Source organism: Mustela lutreola, chromosome 13 (assembly GCF_030435805.1).
Source record: "Mustela lutreola isolate mMusLut2 chromosome 13, mMusLut2.pri, whole genome shotgun sequence".
NCBI classification, from domain to species: Eukaryota; Metazoa; Chordata; class Mammalia; order Carnivora; family Mustelidae; genus Mustela; species Mustela lutreola.
The window spans coordinates 57,575,809-57,591,307 of record NC_081302.1 but is presented as its reverse complement, the minus strand read 5'-3'; the positions used below and the strand labels follow the sequence as shown (position 1 = coordinate 57,591,307).

Genomic DNA, 15,499 nt, shown 5'->3' with positions numbered 1-15,499 from the left:
TTTTTGTGGGTTCTTTATTTTTAGAATCTCTATCTTATAGGGATAATAATTTTTTCATTTATGGTATCAGGTACAGGTAATTTCCTCAGTTTTTCATTTTTTAATACTTTATTTTTTAGTTTAGGTATATAGCAGAATTGATGAGAATGTACAAAAATTTCCCATATCATTTCTATCTCCACACACTCTCAACCTCCCATACTCTCAACATCCTGAACCAAAATGGTACATTTCTTAAAATTGATGAATTTACACTGACACATCATGATCACTCAAAGTCCATAGTTTATATTAGGGTTTACTCTTGATATTATACATTCTGTGGGATTGGACAAATGTATCAAATGACATGTGCTCACCATTATATAATATCACACAGAGTAGTTTCACTGCCCTAAAAAGTCTCTGTGCCTTTCATCATTCTTTCCCCTATCTCCTGGTAACCACTGTTTCCAGAGCTTCACCTTTTCCAGAATGCTGTGTAGTTGCAATGATACTGTATGTTGACATTTTATTTTATTTTTTTTTTAAGATTTTATTTATTTATCAGAGAGAGAGAGGGGGAGAGAGCAAGCACAGGCAGACAGAATGGCAGGCAGAGGCAGAGGGAGAAGCAGGCTCCCTGCTGAGCAAGGAGCCCGATGTGGGACTCGATCCCAGGATGCTGGGATCATGACCTGAGCCGAAGGCAGCTGCTCAACCAACTGAGCCACCCAGGCATCCCTGTATGTTGACTTTTTAGATTGGCTTCTTTCACTTAGTAATATGCATGTAAGGTTATCCCATCTCTGTTTATGCCTTGATAGCTCATTTCTTTTTAACATTGAATAATATTTCATTATCTGGATGTACCACAGTTCAGTTTTCTATTCATCTTTTGAAGGACATCTTTTTTTTTTTTTTTTTTAAGATTTTATTTATTTGAGAATGAGAGGGGGAAGGTCAGAGGGAGAAGCAGACTCCCTTCTGAGCAGGGAGCCCGATGTAGGACTCGATTTTGGGACCCTAGGATCATGACTTGGGCCGAAGGCAGTCACTTAACCAAATAAGCTACCCAGATTCCCCGTCTTTTGAAAGACATCTTGGTAGCTTCCAAGTTTTAGCAATTATGAATAAAGCTGCTATAAAATACATCCTTGTGCAGGTTTTTATGTAGACACAAGTTTTCAATTCATTTGGGTAAAAACCAAGGAATGCCATTGTAGGATTTTATGGTATGAGTATGTTTAGTTTCCTAAATTTTAGTTTACCTAGTTGAGGAAGTTCCCCTCTATTTCTAGTTTGCTAAGACTTTTTATCACTAATGGGTATTGGAGTTTGTCAGATGCTTTTATTGGATATCCATATCAATGGATATGATTTTGTCAGATGCTTTTACTGGATAGCCATATATATGGATATGATCCTATGATTTTTCTTTGCTAATCTCATGTGATGGATTACATTAATTGACTTCCGAAATTTGAACCAGCTCTGCATAGTTGGTATAAATCCCATTTGGTTGTGTTGTGCAATTCTTCTTATATGTTGATGGACTTGATTTGTTAATATTTTCAGGATTTTCACATCTATGTTCCTGAGAAGTATTTGTCATTACAAGAAAATTGAAATGTCTTTGTCTTGTTTTCATATTAGGTATTTATGCTGGCTTCATGGAATGAGTCAGGAAGTATTCTCTCTCCTTCTAGTTTCTGAAAAAGACTAGAGAATTGCTGTAATTTCTTTTTTAAATGTTTGATAGAATTCACATGTGAATCCATGTGGACCTGGTGCTTTCTGTTTTGGAAGGTTATTATTGATTCAATTTATTTACTACATATAGGCTTATTTAGATTATCTGAGTTTTGGCAGATTGTCTTTTTTGAGGAATTAGACTATTTCATCTGTTTATCGAATTTACAGTCATGGCATTGTTCATTGTATTCTTTTATTATCCTTTTAACATCCTTGGGATTTGTGGTAATGTCTCCTTTTTTGTTTCTACTATTACTAACTTATGTCTTTTATCTCTCTTTTTCTTATTTAGCCTGATTAGAGGCTTATCAATTTTATTGATCTTTTTGAAGACTGACTTTAGGTTTCATTGATTTTTTTTTTCTCTATTGATGTCCTGTTTTCAATTTCATTGATTTCCACTCTAATTTTTTTTATTATTTATTTTCTTCTTACTTTAGATGTAATTTGCTCTTCTTTTTCCAGTTTTTTAAATTGAGAACTTTAGATCTTTAGAAATGCTGTAAATCATTCTTCAAACACTGCTTTCACTGCAGTCTATAAATTTTGATTGGTTGTATTTCATTTTCATTGTTTTAAAGATTTTATTTACTTAGGGTGAGTGCATGTGCTTGCATGAGCCGGGAGAGGGACAGAGAGAGAATCAAGCAGACTGTGCTGAGCATAGAGCTGCATCTGGGGCTTGATCCCATGACCCTGAGATCATGTCCTGAGCCAAAATTAAGAGTTAGATTGCGTAACCAACTGAGCTACCCATGCATTCCTCATTTTTATTTTATTTAGTTTGAAATATTTTTAAATTGTTCTTGAGATATTTTTCTTTGACCCTTGTGCTAATTAGAAGTGTGTTGCTTGATCTCCACATATTTAGGGTTTTTTCAGCTATCTTTTTGTTACTGATTTCTAATTTAATTCCATTGTAGTCTGAAAGTAGAGATTGTGTGATCTCTGTTCTTTTAAAAGTGTGTTTTATAGTTGAGATCTGTTTTGTTGAATGTCCCATGTGAACTTGAGAAAAATGTGTATTCTGTTGTTGGATGAAGTAGTCTATAGATGTCAGTTGTTTCCAGTAGATTGATGGTGCTTTTGAGCTCAGCTATGTGCTTACTGTTTTTCTGCCTGCTGGATATATCCATTTTTGACAGAGGAGTGTTAAAATCTCCAACTATAATTGTGATCATTTCTTCTCTTTACAGTTTTATATCAGTTTTTACCATACATATTTGACACTGTGTTATTAGGCACATATATATTAAGGATTGTTATGTCTTCTTGGAGAATTGACCCCTTTATCATGACATAATGTCCCTTTTTGTCTGTGGTAACTTCACTTGCTCTGAAGTCTGCTCTGTTATTAATGTAGCTATTCCCACTCTTTTGATTAATACTAGCATAGTATATCTTTGTCCATCTCTTTCTTTTTACTCTGTATGTGTCTTCATATTTAGGGTTGTTTCTTGTAGACAACATGTATTTGGGTCTCTGACAGTCTCTGGTTTGTTTGTTTTTTAAGATTTTATTTACTTGGGTAAGAGCATAAGGGAGAGCACAAGCTGGGGGTAGGGGCAGAGGAAGAAGTAGAAGCAGACTCCCCGCTAAGCCAGGAGCCTGAGTGGGGCTCCATCCCAGGACTCCTGTAATCATGACCTGAGCTGAAGGCAGCCACTTTACTGACTGAGTCACCCAGGTGCCCTTGACAGTTTGTTTTAATTGATGGAGTCCTTTGATGTTTATTGATATAGTTGAATTAATGTCTGTTATATTCGTTACCATTGTTCTTTGTTCCTATTATTTTGTCTTCTGCTCTTTGTGCCTGTTGTGGTTTGAATCACACATTTTATATTATTCCAGTTTTCTCTCCTTTTCTAGCATATCAGTTTACTTATTTTTACTTTTTTTGGTGGTTGCACTAGAGTTTGCAGTGTAAGTTTACAACTAATTCAAGTCTTTTTTCAAATAACATTGTAGTGCTTCACAGATAGTCCAAGTACTGTATAATAACAAAATATTACTGATTCTTTGCTCTGAAATATCATAAGTAATATTGGGATTTTCTGCTTTTTTAAGGTTTAGTAGAATTCCCATGTGAAACCAACTGAATCTGGTACTGTTTTATGAAGAGTTTTTAATGGAAATTTTGACTTCGTTGAAGTCAGTTTTGTTAAATTGTATTTTTCTAAAAAATTATTTCCTCTGGATTTTTAAAACTGTATAGAGTTGTGTGAGGAAATCTCGTGTTTTTCTTTATTTTTCTTTGTTCTAGTGCCTATTTTTACTTTATTATATCTGATTTTGGATATTTGTGCTTTTCTCCTTTTTCTTGTTTAGCTTAGCCTGTGTTTTTTAGTTTTTGGTTTTGGTTTATTGTTTTTTGTTTTTGTTTTTAAAGAGTTAGCTTTTGAATTTATAGATTAGTTCATTTTCTAATATGTTTGTTTGTTCTTTTATTCTTTCTTTGGTTTACTGTATTTCTTTTCTTTGTTGAACTGGTTGAGCATTTATTTTCACTTGATTTATTAGTAACTAATCTAATTTATTAGTATCTAATGCTTTAAAGTTTGATAAATGGTTTAGCTGAATTTATGGATCTTATATGTCATGTTTTCATTATCATTATTTTCGTAATTTTCCTCTTTAGATTTGGATTTCTATGTGATCCAATAATTTTTTAATTGCACGTTTTACATTTTCAGGTTGAAGAACTTTGTGTAGTGTGTGTTATTTTGATTTAAAAAGTAACTACTATGTTATTACTCTTTATATTTCTATTTTTTTAACTTAAATGAGATTTTCTTTGTGACTTAAGATATGGTCAGTTTATCTGAATTTTCCCTGTGTGCTTGAAAAGGGGGAGTATTTTCTATGTTTTTAGTTTTCAGGTTCTAGAGAATCTCTAAAACATCGTTGTTTTGATCTTCTGTATTTTTAATATATCTTTGCCTACTTGGTCTCTTGGTTTGAGAAGACCTTTTTGAAGTATCTTAGTGGTATGTCTCTAATTTTCGCTAAATCTCTTATACTTTCTGCACTTCACTGCTGTATTGAGTGCATAGATACAAAGATAATAACTGTTCTCTTTTCATTATAATTTTTTTTTAAAGCAGCGTTTAGAAATGACTTGAGTTTGGTTATCTGTTGAATGTTTTTTAAAGTGTACACTCTTACTTATTTGTGGCGCTGTGTATAATGGAACAAGATAATATAATTTTTGTTATTATTTCATAAGAGAAAATCTCCATTAACCCTATTAGAGGGGGTTTTCTTCAGTAGTTAAAAATTATAGTGCAGTTTCCCCAGTATAGATCTACATTTCTTTATTCTCTGTGTTTCTGTAACAGTGAAAGGATCTGAAATTGTACATCTTTGAATAATTTGAAATTTTAAAATGTCTAGTTGTAGCTATTGTAATAGCTATAGACTGAGCTGAGTTTGGGGTCTAAAGTTCAGGCCAAAAATCAATGAACCATTGTTCATTTTTTAAAGTTTTTAACCCTTCATCAAAAGTGTCCAATTGAGAAGTTTAATGAAAACATTAAGGTGAGAACCATAATCTCAATATTAGTTTTTTCCAGTAGTTAATAGTTGTTTTTTTTTCTTTTTAAGATTTTATTTACTTACTTGACAGAGATCACAAGTAGGCAGAGAAGCAGGCAGAGAGAGGAGGAAGCAGGGTTCCCGCTGAGCAGAGAGCCCGATGCAGGTAATCCCAGGGTCCTGGGATCGTGACCTGAGCCGAAGGCAGAGGCTTTAACCCACTAAGACACCCAGGTGCCCCTTGTTAATAGTTTTGATATGATATGTGGTAGTAAATTGCAAAGAAGAAAAATTTGGATTAACATTAATTGTAGAGCTTCTGACAGAAAATGAAGAATTCACTAATGACATTAGTGTTTTGTGAAACTAAGTGTATTTTTAGAATAATAGGGTTTGGAATCATTATTCTCTTTTTTTAAATATTTTTTAAAGATTTTTAAGATTTTAGATTTTATTCTAGAGGTAAAGAGAGTGGGAGTAGGGGGGAGGAAGAGTGGGAGAGGGACAAGCAGACTTTTGAGCACAGAGCCTGACATGCAGCTTGATGCCATGACCCCAAGATCACGAACTGAGTGGAAATCAAAAGTTGGACAGTTAACCAACTGAGCCACCCAGGTGCTCCTGGAATCATTATTCCTTAAAAATAAAAGACATTAAAAAAATCAAAAATTCTTATGTTTAAAAACTTGATATTTTTTAATATAACAGAATTATTAATACTTATGATAATTGTATATTATATAATAATTATTAATTATTACTAATATAATAGAATTATTACTATGACTAGAGGTTTAGGCTAGTAATGGACAAATTTATAGTTGTTTTAAAGTGGGTATTAGTACAAGGGGAGAACTTAGATGGTTTATAAATAATTGAGTTATTCTTTGACTCAATAAATGTTCTGTTATAATTTTTATCTATTAGTCTCAAAGGAAGTTTCTCCAAGTAATTTTGGAAAGATGTGAGGAAATGTAATGAGATTATATAGGACAAATGGAAAAGGTAGTTGAAGTAGATGTTTTTTCCTCTTCGCATCTTCTTTATCTCATCTAATACATAATAATACTGTTCCCTGTCATTAACAAAGAACAAACTTATGTTAGGGATAAATAGACTTCATTTTAGGAACAAAATGTCAGTTGTATTAGTGTGGTCTAGGGTAGCTTGATCTCTCCAATGGTTGTGGGTAAATCCAAGGGAGAAAGAGTTGGCTATATTTCAAACAACAGACATTGTTAAAAGAATTGTTAGTCTTGTTAAGAATTGTTATTAATCTTGGGGTGCCTGGGTGTCAGTTATGCATCTGCCTTTGACTCAGGTCATGATCTCAGGGTCCCTGCTTGGCAGGGAGCCTGATTTTCCCTCTCTCTCTGCCACATTCCCTGCTTGTGTGGGTGTGCCTGTGTGCCTGCTCTCTTTCTCAAATAAAATCTTTAAAAAAAAAAAAAAAAAGAGGGGCGCCTTGGTGGCTCAGTGGGTTAAAGCTTCTGCCTTCGGCTCAGGTCATGGACCCAGGGTCCTGGGATCGAGCCCTGCGTCGGGCTCTCTGCTTGACGGGGAGCCTGCTTCCCCCTCTTTCTACCTGCCTCTCTGCCTACTTGTGATCTCTCTCTCTCTGTCAAATACATAAAATCTTAAAAAAAAAAATTGTTAGTATTAACTGTCCCTTTCAGCACTATTATGGTTTATATACTTTGAGGGCCCTCCCACTACAGTATCCTGGGTAAGTGACAACAAACACATTTTAAATGCATTGCTGCTTTCTCAAAAATGCAAAATAGCAGCAAAAACAAAGAAACATTAACAGGGGATTGAAACCAGGGATTAAGTAGCAAACTTGAAAGCTAGTGGTGACCTTGAAACTTTTATTAGTATTAGAACTGGTCAGAGAGTAAGCCTTTGGTCCATCTGTTGAGGGAGAGCTGTTGAATTGAAAGATAGAGTTGAAGAATTTATCCAGAATACAGCACATCAAGACAGGGTTATAGAAAATGTTGAAGAGATTTTAAAACATGAGGAAAATACTTAGAAAGTTTGAGGTACCTCTCAGTTGGAACTCCAGGAAAAAATAGAATGTAGGAGAGTCAAAATTGAGAGAAATAGTGCTGTGAATTTTCTGTAATTGATGAGACAAAGCTATAGCAGATACAGAAATCACAATATATATCAAATAGAATATTATTATGCAATTGCAAAATACCAGAGTTACAGAAAATATTAGAAATACCCCAAGAAAAAAGGCTCCTACAAAGGAGCAACAGATTGATATCAATAGAAACGGAAGCCAAAAGACAGTGGGATAATATTTCCAAAGTGCTAAAATAAATCTGTCAACCCATAGCTGTATACCCAGTGAAATTATTTTTCAAGAATGTAGATATAATATAGATATTTTCAAATAAAATTGAGAGCGTTGAGTACTAGGAGACCTTCACTAAGTAGAGAATATCTAAAAAGATATGTATCAGAAAGATAGCAAATGACCTTAGAAGGAGCGTCTGAAATGTGAATAATAGAGGTGAACAGAGAAAATGTTTACTGGGTTGGACAGTCTGTTTTGTGTGGCCTTTAAAGTTGTGCAGAGTGTGGCCTTACACTTTGAAGAGGTAAGGTATACTACCAAAAGTGTAGTGTAAATTGCTTTAACTCCCTATAATCCATTCCATCACTTTTTCCTTTTGTATCTGCATTGTGTTTTGGGGGAATTGACCCCGGTTCACTGCTGGGGCCTGGTTAGTTTGATTCAGTCAAAGTAATCCCATTCTCCTTGGTAATTCAGTTGATTCAGGAACCAGGCCTAAATCATTTCTCCTGTGACCATTACCTTGGTTGGTCATATGGCTGAAGTTGGCCTATTCAAACTGAAGGAAAGAATTCTTATTTCGTGATTGAGGGAGAGGCACGTTGGGAGAACCTAGATGGCTTCTTATTATGGTAAAAGAAATAAGGAGAAGTCAACATTAGGAATAGCAAAGCTGTAAGATTGGAAGAACACTAGAAAGTTTGATCTCTAATGATTTCAGTGTGTTATTAAATCACCGAGCCCTGAAGTTTTCTGTTTTATGTGAGATTATAATTTAAATTTACAGTTTATAAGTTTACAGTATCTTATTTAAGCTCCACCTGAAACTTACCCGGCAAAGCAACTTAGACTTCATTAATACAAGTATAATTTCAGTTCTACACCAGGAGAAATAAAAGCCATATGCTGTATACTGCTCTGACAAGACTAGATTAATTTTAGTTACCACATTTTATTGAAGTACATTGGTAAGTTAGTATGTCCAGGGAAGATGACAGAGTGAGGAAGAACGTGAAAATCCTGAAATGTTAAGATATGATTGATGTGAACTGTAGCTTTCTTTGGCCTGGTATGAGAAGATGCTGAAGAGATTTAATAATGCTGGTGTTCACATATTAAAGGACTGTCATGTGAAAGAAGTATTAGATTTATTTTTACATAATCTCATGTCAGAACTGATTCTAATCAGGAAGAATTCTGGAAAGGTGTAAGAGTTGAAATCAGTATAAGAAAGAATGTTTTAATACTCAGAGCTGTCTGAAAATGGAGACAAAGGATCCAACAGTGAAGAGCCGTCATCAGAGATGTAGAGAGTAAATTTTTTTCCTGAAATTCTTCTAATAGGACTTTCATAACTATATAATATTTAAAAATTTTCTACATAGGGCAAAAGGAGCTTGAATTACATTATTTACAAAGACCCCTAGCATTTAATTATTCTGGTTGCTAATCCAGTTGTTACAATACTGGTTTTCAAAACTTAACCTCAGTACTTATTTTTTAAAGTACTTCTTTTTGATAATGCCTGTTTACTATCTAAAAACAAAATTCATAATGAATATTATCTGTCCATACATAAAATGTTTAAGGAATAAATGTGAATGTAATATAAAATGAAAATAAAGTTAAAGTCCACAGTCATTTATTACATTTCTGAAATCTAAGAAATTTTTAAAGCCAAAAATGTTTCCTAAGTTAGGCATAGATTTATTTGATAGCGTAACCTGATTTTAATTGACACGAGGCTAATTATAGTCTTTATCCAATTGGCAAATTCATGTTGTGCTGCAAAAATATTCGTGTGTTTGATCACAGGTGGTTTATCCAGACCCTACTGGTGGTGTTACTTAATATACTTTGAAGTCCAAAAAAGTTCAGAATTCTTAAAATATCTCATTCCCAGCAGTACCTGCTGAAATATTTTAGTTAACAGATATTTCAACATGTACATCTTCTGGGATGGCTAATTTAGAATGCATAATAAAGTAATCAAACAGCCTAATTAATATGTTTTCATTTAAAAGAAATAAGATGACAAGCTGTTCTCTTCAAGAGGTGAGAGAGCAGGCCATGCTGTGCTACATGGAACAGGGAATACCGGACCCTGTTTATTTGAATATGATAAATGGGAAATAACTGACCAAGGAATAACATGCCTAACCAAATTATGCCTAAACATTGTTGAATTGGAAAAAATGGGGAAATGTGACATTTTAAAAAATGATCTGTGCTGCATTAATAATTGTTACCAAAATAATTCCTGTATTTTGATTGTGACAAAATATTAGAAAAAAATGTATCTTCTAACTTGAATGAGATTCCATTTTTATTAAAGCCTATATTCAGTGTCTAGTACTTAATAACAGAAGTCATATATGATTTCTGAGGACAGTATTAAAGTCATATTAAAAGACAAGAGCCTTTTAAAAAAAAAAAAAAGAGGACACCTGAGTGGCTCTAAGTTAAGTGTCTGCCTTCAGCTCAGGTCATGATCCCTGAGGCCTGGAATGGAGTCTTGCATGGGCTTCTTGCTCAGTAGGGAGCCTGCTTCTCCATCTGCCTGCAGCTCCCCCTGCTTGTGTGCTCTCTCCTTTCTCTGACAAAATCTTAAATAAAAAAAGAGGGGGGCAGCTTAAAATTATGTAATTTATTATATAGGGTGAATATTTTGAAATATTTATGTAAGTTATTAATGAAACTTATTAAGATGATTAAATTTTTTTCTAAATCTTTAAAATATTCTCTTACACACTTGCAGATTATTTATTTTGCAGTATCAGCACTATGGCTCTGAAACCCTTTTTTTTTTCAGCTAAATTAGTATTCAGATATTATGTGATACTTTGGGAAACAATATATTTTTCAGTAATTTGGAGATAACTTTCTATAAATTTTTGATATAACTTGTACTAATTTATATTTATAGTGAGTTTAATCCCCAGAATGTTCAAAAGTTGCATGGTGGGAGGAGCATCTGGGTGGTGTAGTCAGTTAAGTGTCCAACACTTGATTTCAGCTCTGGTCTTGATCTCAGGGTCCTGAGTTCAAGCCCCACATTGGGCTCCACACTGGGTGTGGAGCAAAAAAAAAAAAAAAAAAAAAAGTTGCATTGGATATAGAATAGTTCATCATTGATACCCTTTAGAATAGAGCTAAAGAATAAAAATAGCTCATGTTCCTTTTTTCCTTTTGATTTATGTATAAAGAGGATTAACCCTTCCTTCCTTCCTTCCCTTCTCTCTTTTTTTCTTTCTCTCTTTCTCTCTCTTTTGACCTCTTACCATTTTTCCATGGCTGGTTGTACTCTTGTAGACTTTTATAATGACTTTTGTCCACCTTTATTGTTTTACGGCAGCCATGTATGTCATTAAGCAAGTGATAGCAGCATGACTTTATACTTAAATATGTAAAATTAGGGGCAATTATAATTTATACTAGAGTTCTTTAAAAAGAAGACTTCACAGAGAAATTAATTTGTGTTTTAAGCAGCCCCGTTTTGTTTTTTATAATGCCCAGAAAGAACTTTTAACAATTAACCTTTTTGTGTTAGTTTGTTTTATAGGCAGGATTTAAGGTATTAATAAAAGTGAGACACTGTGGTAGGAAGGTAACAATTCCATAACAATGGTTACTTTATTTTCTTACCACTTAAAATGTTGTTTGGAGGTTTTGTGTAATAGGATATTTAGTTAAATGTTATCAGCTGAATTACTACTGTCCTGTTTTGTCCATAGGGTGCTGTTAAACTTGGAATAAAATGTAGATTTTCTGTTTTTTTAGCTTCAGTATAAGGACTAATTTGCCACCTGTTTTAGCTGCCCTTTTGGTTTCCTCAAAATAGGGAAAAATCTTTTTTAAAAAGCATTTATAAAATTACCAAATGAGTTTGGATTTATCTAGGCATATAGGGAAATGATGTTACATTAGTATATGACAAGTTTTAGATCAGTAATTCTTTTTGAGGGTCTACTATGAATAATGCAGCCATTTTTTAGTCCTTATTTAATATATTCAATCCTTTTGTTTATTTTATGCATTTTGAATAGTTTCCCCCTAGAGACTTAGAAATACAAACTTGGTATGTTGTGGACTATCCAGCGCTTATTAGACATTTACATTGTATCTTGAAATCTCAGTGATTGATGCCTTCTTTTTACCACGTTGCTCTTTAATAAAATAGTGCTCATTGCGGTGCTACACTAGAACTTGTCAGTTTTTCTACTTAGTGGGTGAGTGATTATCTGCAAAACAGATGAAAAAAGATGAGGCTAGAAATAGTCTGTATTATAGTAACTATCTCATAATTTTTTTAAATATAGTAATCTGTATGTATGTGTATAATTTTTAGAAAGAATCTTCAAGAGGGAGACATAGGGAAAAGGAAGACATAAAAATCACTAAGGAGAGAACTCCAGAAAGTGAAGAAGAAAATGTAGAATGGGAAACTAACAGAGATGGTGAGTTTTAAAAAATCTTTGTTTATATCGTCAATTTATTGATTATTTACTTTGTAGATTTTGGGGGGCTTCAAAACACCTTTCAACTGTGATCTCCTTGTTGTTTCAGAATCATCTTACTGCCTTGTTTCTACCTTACTGAGTTAGAATACAGAAAATGGCATATGGTAGTGGAACAAAGGCAGAGAAAACTGTTCACTGCATTTTTCAACTTCCCCATCCTTTTTTCCTCCTAGAGCTATACTGGGCAGCATCACAGTCCTTTGAAATTGTATTATGTTTCTAAATCTTATTAGTTCCTCAATACCAAGGTTAAAATTAAATCTAAATTTTGTTTGTTTCACATAAAATATTAAAATGAAATTTTTAAATCTTAAGGATCTGGGAAAATTGTTTCCAAGAAATTTTGTAGACTTTCATCTTTCAGAAGAAATCCAATTCGGATAATTGAGACCAGGGATTTGTTGATGAAAAATAGCAAAATCATCTTTGCATCATTGTCTTAACAAATTAGCATTTGTTTTCCACACCATGAATGTTCTCTCCTCTTCTTCACTTCTGTGACCTTCTGAAGGTGAGCACTATAGCCTCACACTATCAAATATAGAGAAAGAGAACTCATATTTGTTGAATGCTTTGGGTGTTCTGGGTATTTTAATATAATTTATGTAATTATTAATTCAGTAGCTTTGTTATTCTTCTTACAGATGACAAAACTAAAGAGTATACTAATTTAAGCGCCTTCCTTAGCAGTAAAATGAAAACTTAGACCAGGGGTTAAAAAAGAATAGCTTGTGGGCTAGCCACCTGTTTTTGCGAATAAAGTTTTGTTGGAATACACCCATACCCATTTGGTTACTTATTTTCTGTAGCTGCTTTTCAGCTACAGTGAATGAATGGACATCTGTGAGAGCCAAGAGCCTGTAAGCTTACAACATTTAGTGTTACATTTGAGAACAATCTCTGAGGATTTATATTCCCATATGTGAAAAGTGTGCTAACTGCCTCTCCAGTAATTTGAACATCAGTATTTTTTAAGGAAATCCATTCCATCTTGGGACAGTATTGTCTGCTTAAAACTTACTCCTAAAAATAGATAAGAAACTTCCCTATGATTAGTTTATTGGACTTTCATAAGCCAATTTAACAACTCCTACAAAATAGCAGTAGAAGCAGCTAAAATGTCCCATCATAGTTAATTAAGTAGTTAATATACTGAAATAAAATATTACAAAACTTGATTGTTAAAGATTGGACAGTGAACTTTTCCTAAGTGTGAAACGATTAACTCAACACATTCAGCATTCTTTTCATTTTAGTTATTTGTGGATAAAAGTCACTCTGAAATGTACTGGATACTTCTTATCTTTAAAAAAAAATTTCTCTATTCCTGTTTAAAAGATTTGGGAAAGCCCAAGACAGTTCTCTCTTTGTTTTCATAATAGCTGTTTCAAACCCTCTCATAGTTCCTGTCTGCTCTTTACTACGCAGAGATGATGCAACTCACGACCCACTAACACCCTCAACTTCCTGCTACCATACTTCCAAATTAGTCTTCTCCCCCCCACCCCCCTGAACTTTACTATTTCCTCTTTGTTTCTGTGTAAGTAGCCTCCCTTCTGTATAAAGGTTGTGTTTTCCTATATTCTGGATCTGATTTCCTCCTCCCTCTGCAGTCTTGTTCATTTAGCATACATTCTCTTTTGTATCTTTAACATATCTTTTCCTCTTTTCTCCATGTGACTTTTCAGCCATCACCCTGCTTATCCCCACTTTACAACTAAATTCCTTTTTTTTTTTTTTTAAGATTTTATTTATTTGACAGAGAGAGCACAAGCAGGCAGAGCGATGGGCAGAGAGAGAGGGAGAAGCAGGCTTCCCGCTGAGCAGAAAGACCCCAATGCAGGGCTCAATCCTAGGATCCTGGGATCATGACCTGAGCCAAAGGCAGTCGCTTAACCAACTGAGCCACCCAGGTGCCCCTACAACTAAATTGTTGAGTAGTTCTGTACCTTACTGTCTTTCTTTTTCACCTCAGTATTTACTCAGTTTTCTGACCCATGTCTTCACTAAAACTGTTCTTCAAAGTTACTAATAGCCTCCCCTTTGCTAAATAAATGGAGATTTCCTTGTTTCTCTTCTATAATCTCTCTGCAGCATTTGAGAGCCTTTGTCTTCCAAAAGTACTTTCCCCTTGGATTTCTTCTACCTCTCTATCCCTCTTCAGGTTTTCTGTCTTCCTTTGAAGCCCTTCAATCTTCCTACAGAGGTTCCTTATATTTTAACTATCTTTTAAATGTTGTTTCCCAAGGCTTTGCTCTTAACTGTTATCTTTAAAAAAGAAAACCAAAATGATTTTACTACAAGAGCCTTTTATATACAAAATTCCTTTAAAAGGTGAGTAGATGCCTTTTATATAGTTTTACATGTAAAATATACACATGGCTATTTATTATCATTTGTCTTGATTAGAACTCAAAGGTTTTGGACATTTATCTCTCTATATTAAAAATAGGCTTGAAGGAATATTGATGAATGGATGTAGCCATCTCAATCCCCAGATAATGAGACTGTGAACTAGTTTAACAGGCTTTCCTTCTACATTTTCAGTCTAAAGTGAATATCAATTTTAGCTGGACTCAGAAGATATTGCTCTATACCAATATTTCACAAACTTTCTGGTCTTAGGACACTTTTTAGTTTTGTAAAGGATCCAGACAGCTTTGCTTGCTTGATTGATTGCTTGCTTGCTTGCTTGCTTTCTTTCTTTCTTTCAGATTTATTTATTTGAGAAAGGGGGAAGAGAAAGTGGGCACAAATAGAGGGCAGGAGGAGAGGAGGAGGGAGTCTTAAGCACATTCTTTGCTGAGTGTGGAACCCAACGGAGGGCTCAGCCACTCTGAGGTCAGGACCTGAGCCAAAACCAAGAGTTGGATGTGTAACCAACTGCCCCCCACAAACAACTTTTGACCTGGTGGATTATCTGTTTCAATTCTTAACATATTAGAAATTGAATCTGAGAGGTCTTTTTTTTTTTTTTTTTGAGAAATTTAAAAAATATCTATCTATCTATCTATCTATTTATTTATTTATTTTTAAAGATTTTATTTATTTATTTGACAGAGAGAGATCACAGCAGGCAGAGAGGCAGGCATAGAGAGAGGGGAAGGGAAGGAAGCAGGCCCCTGCTGAACAGAGAGCCCGATGCGGGACTCAATCCCAGGACCCTGAGATCATGACCTGAGCCGAAGGCAGCAGCTTAACCCACTGAACCACCCAGGTGCCCTAAAAAATATTTATTTATGAACTTGCCTAACAATGACAGTAATAAACCTAGGATATACCTTTACAAAAAATAGATATGTTTTGCAAATTAAAAATAAAAGTTACACAGAGGAGCAATGTTTTACATGTTTTTGTAAGTCTTTTTAATATCTGGCTTAATAGAAGACATGGATTTTCCTATCTG

At 34.1% G+C, this 15,499-nt stretch overlaps 1 protein-coding gene across 8 annotated transcripts in view; it reads left to right on the top strand.

The window, feature by feature from the left end:
• The window catches only part of ZC3H13 (zinc finger CCCH-type containing 13), a 100,230-nt gene that overhangs the window by 16,096 nt on the left and 68,635 nt on the right, over positions 1-15,499 (top strand). For 7 of the 8 annotated variants that reach the window (XM_059143682.1, XM_059143686.1, XM_059143685.1 and 4 more), the window contains exon 5: positions 11,922-12,030. In XM_059143682.1, coding sequence (XP_058999665.1) covers positions 11,922-12,030 — 109 coding nt within the window. Of the gene's footprint in view, positions 1-11,921; positions 12,031-12,459; positions 12,605-15,499 lie in introns of those variants that run through there. The other variant, XM_059143687.1, reaches the window with a different exon arrangement.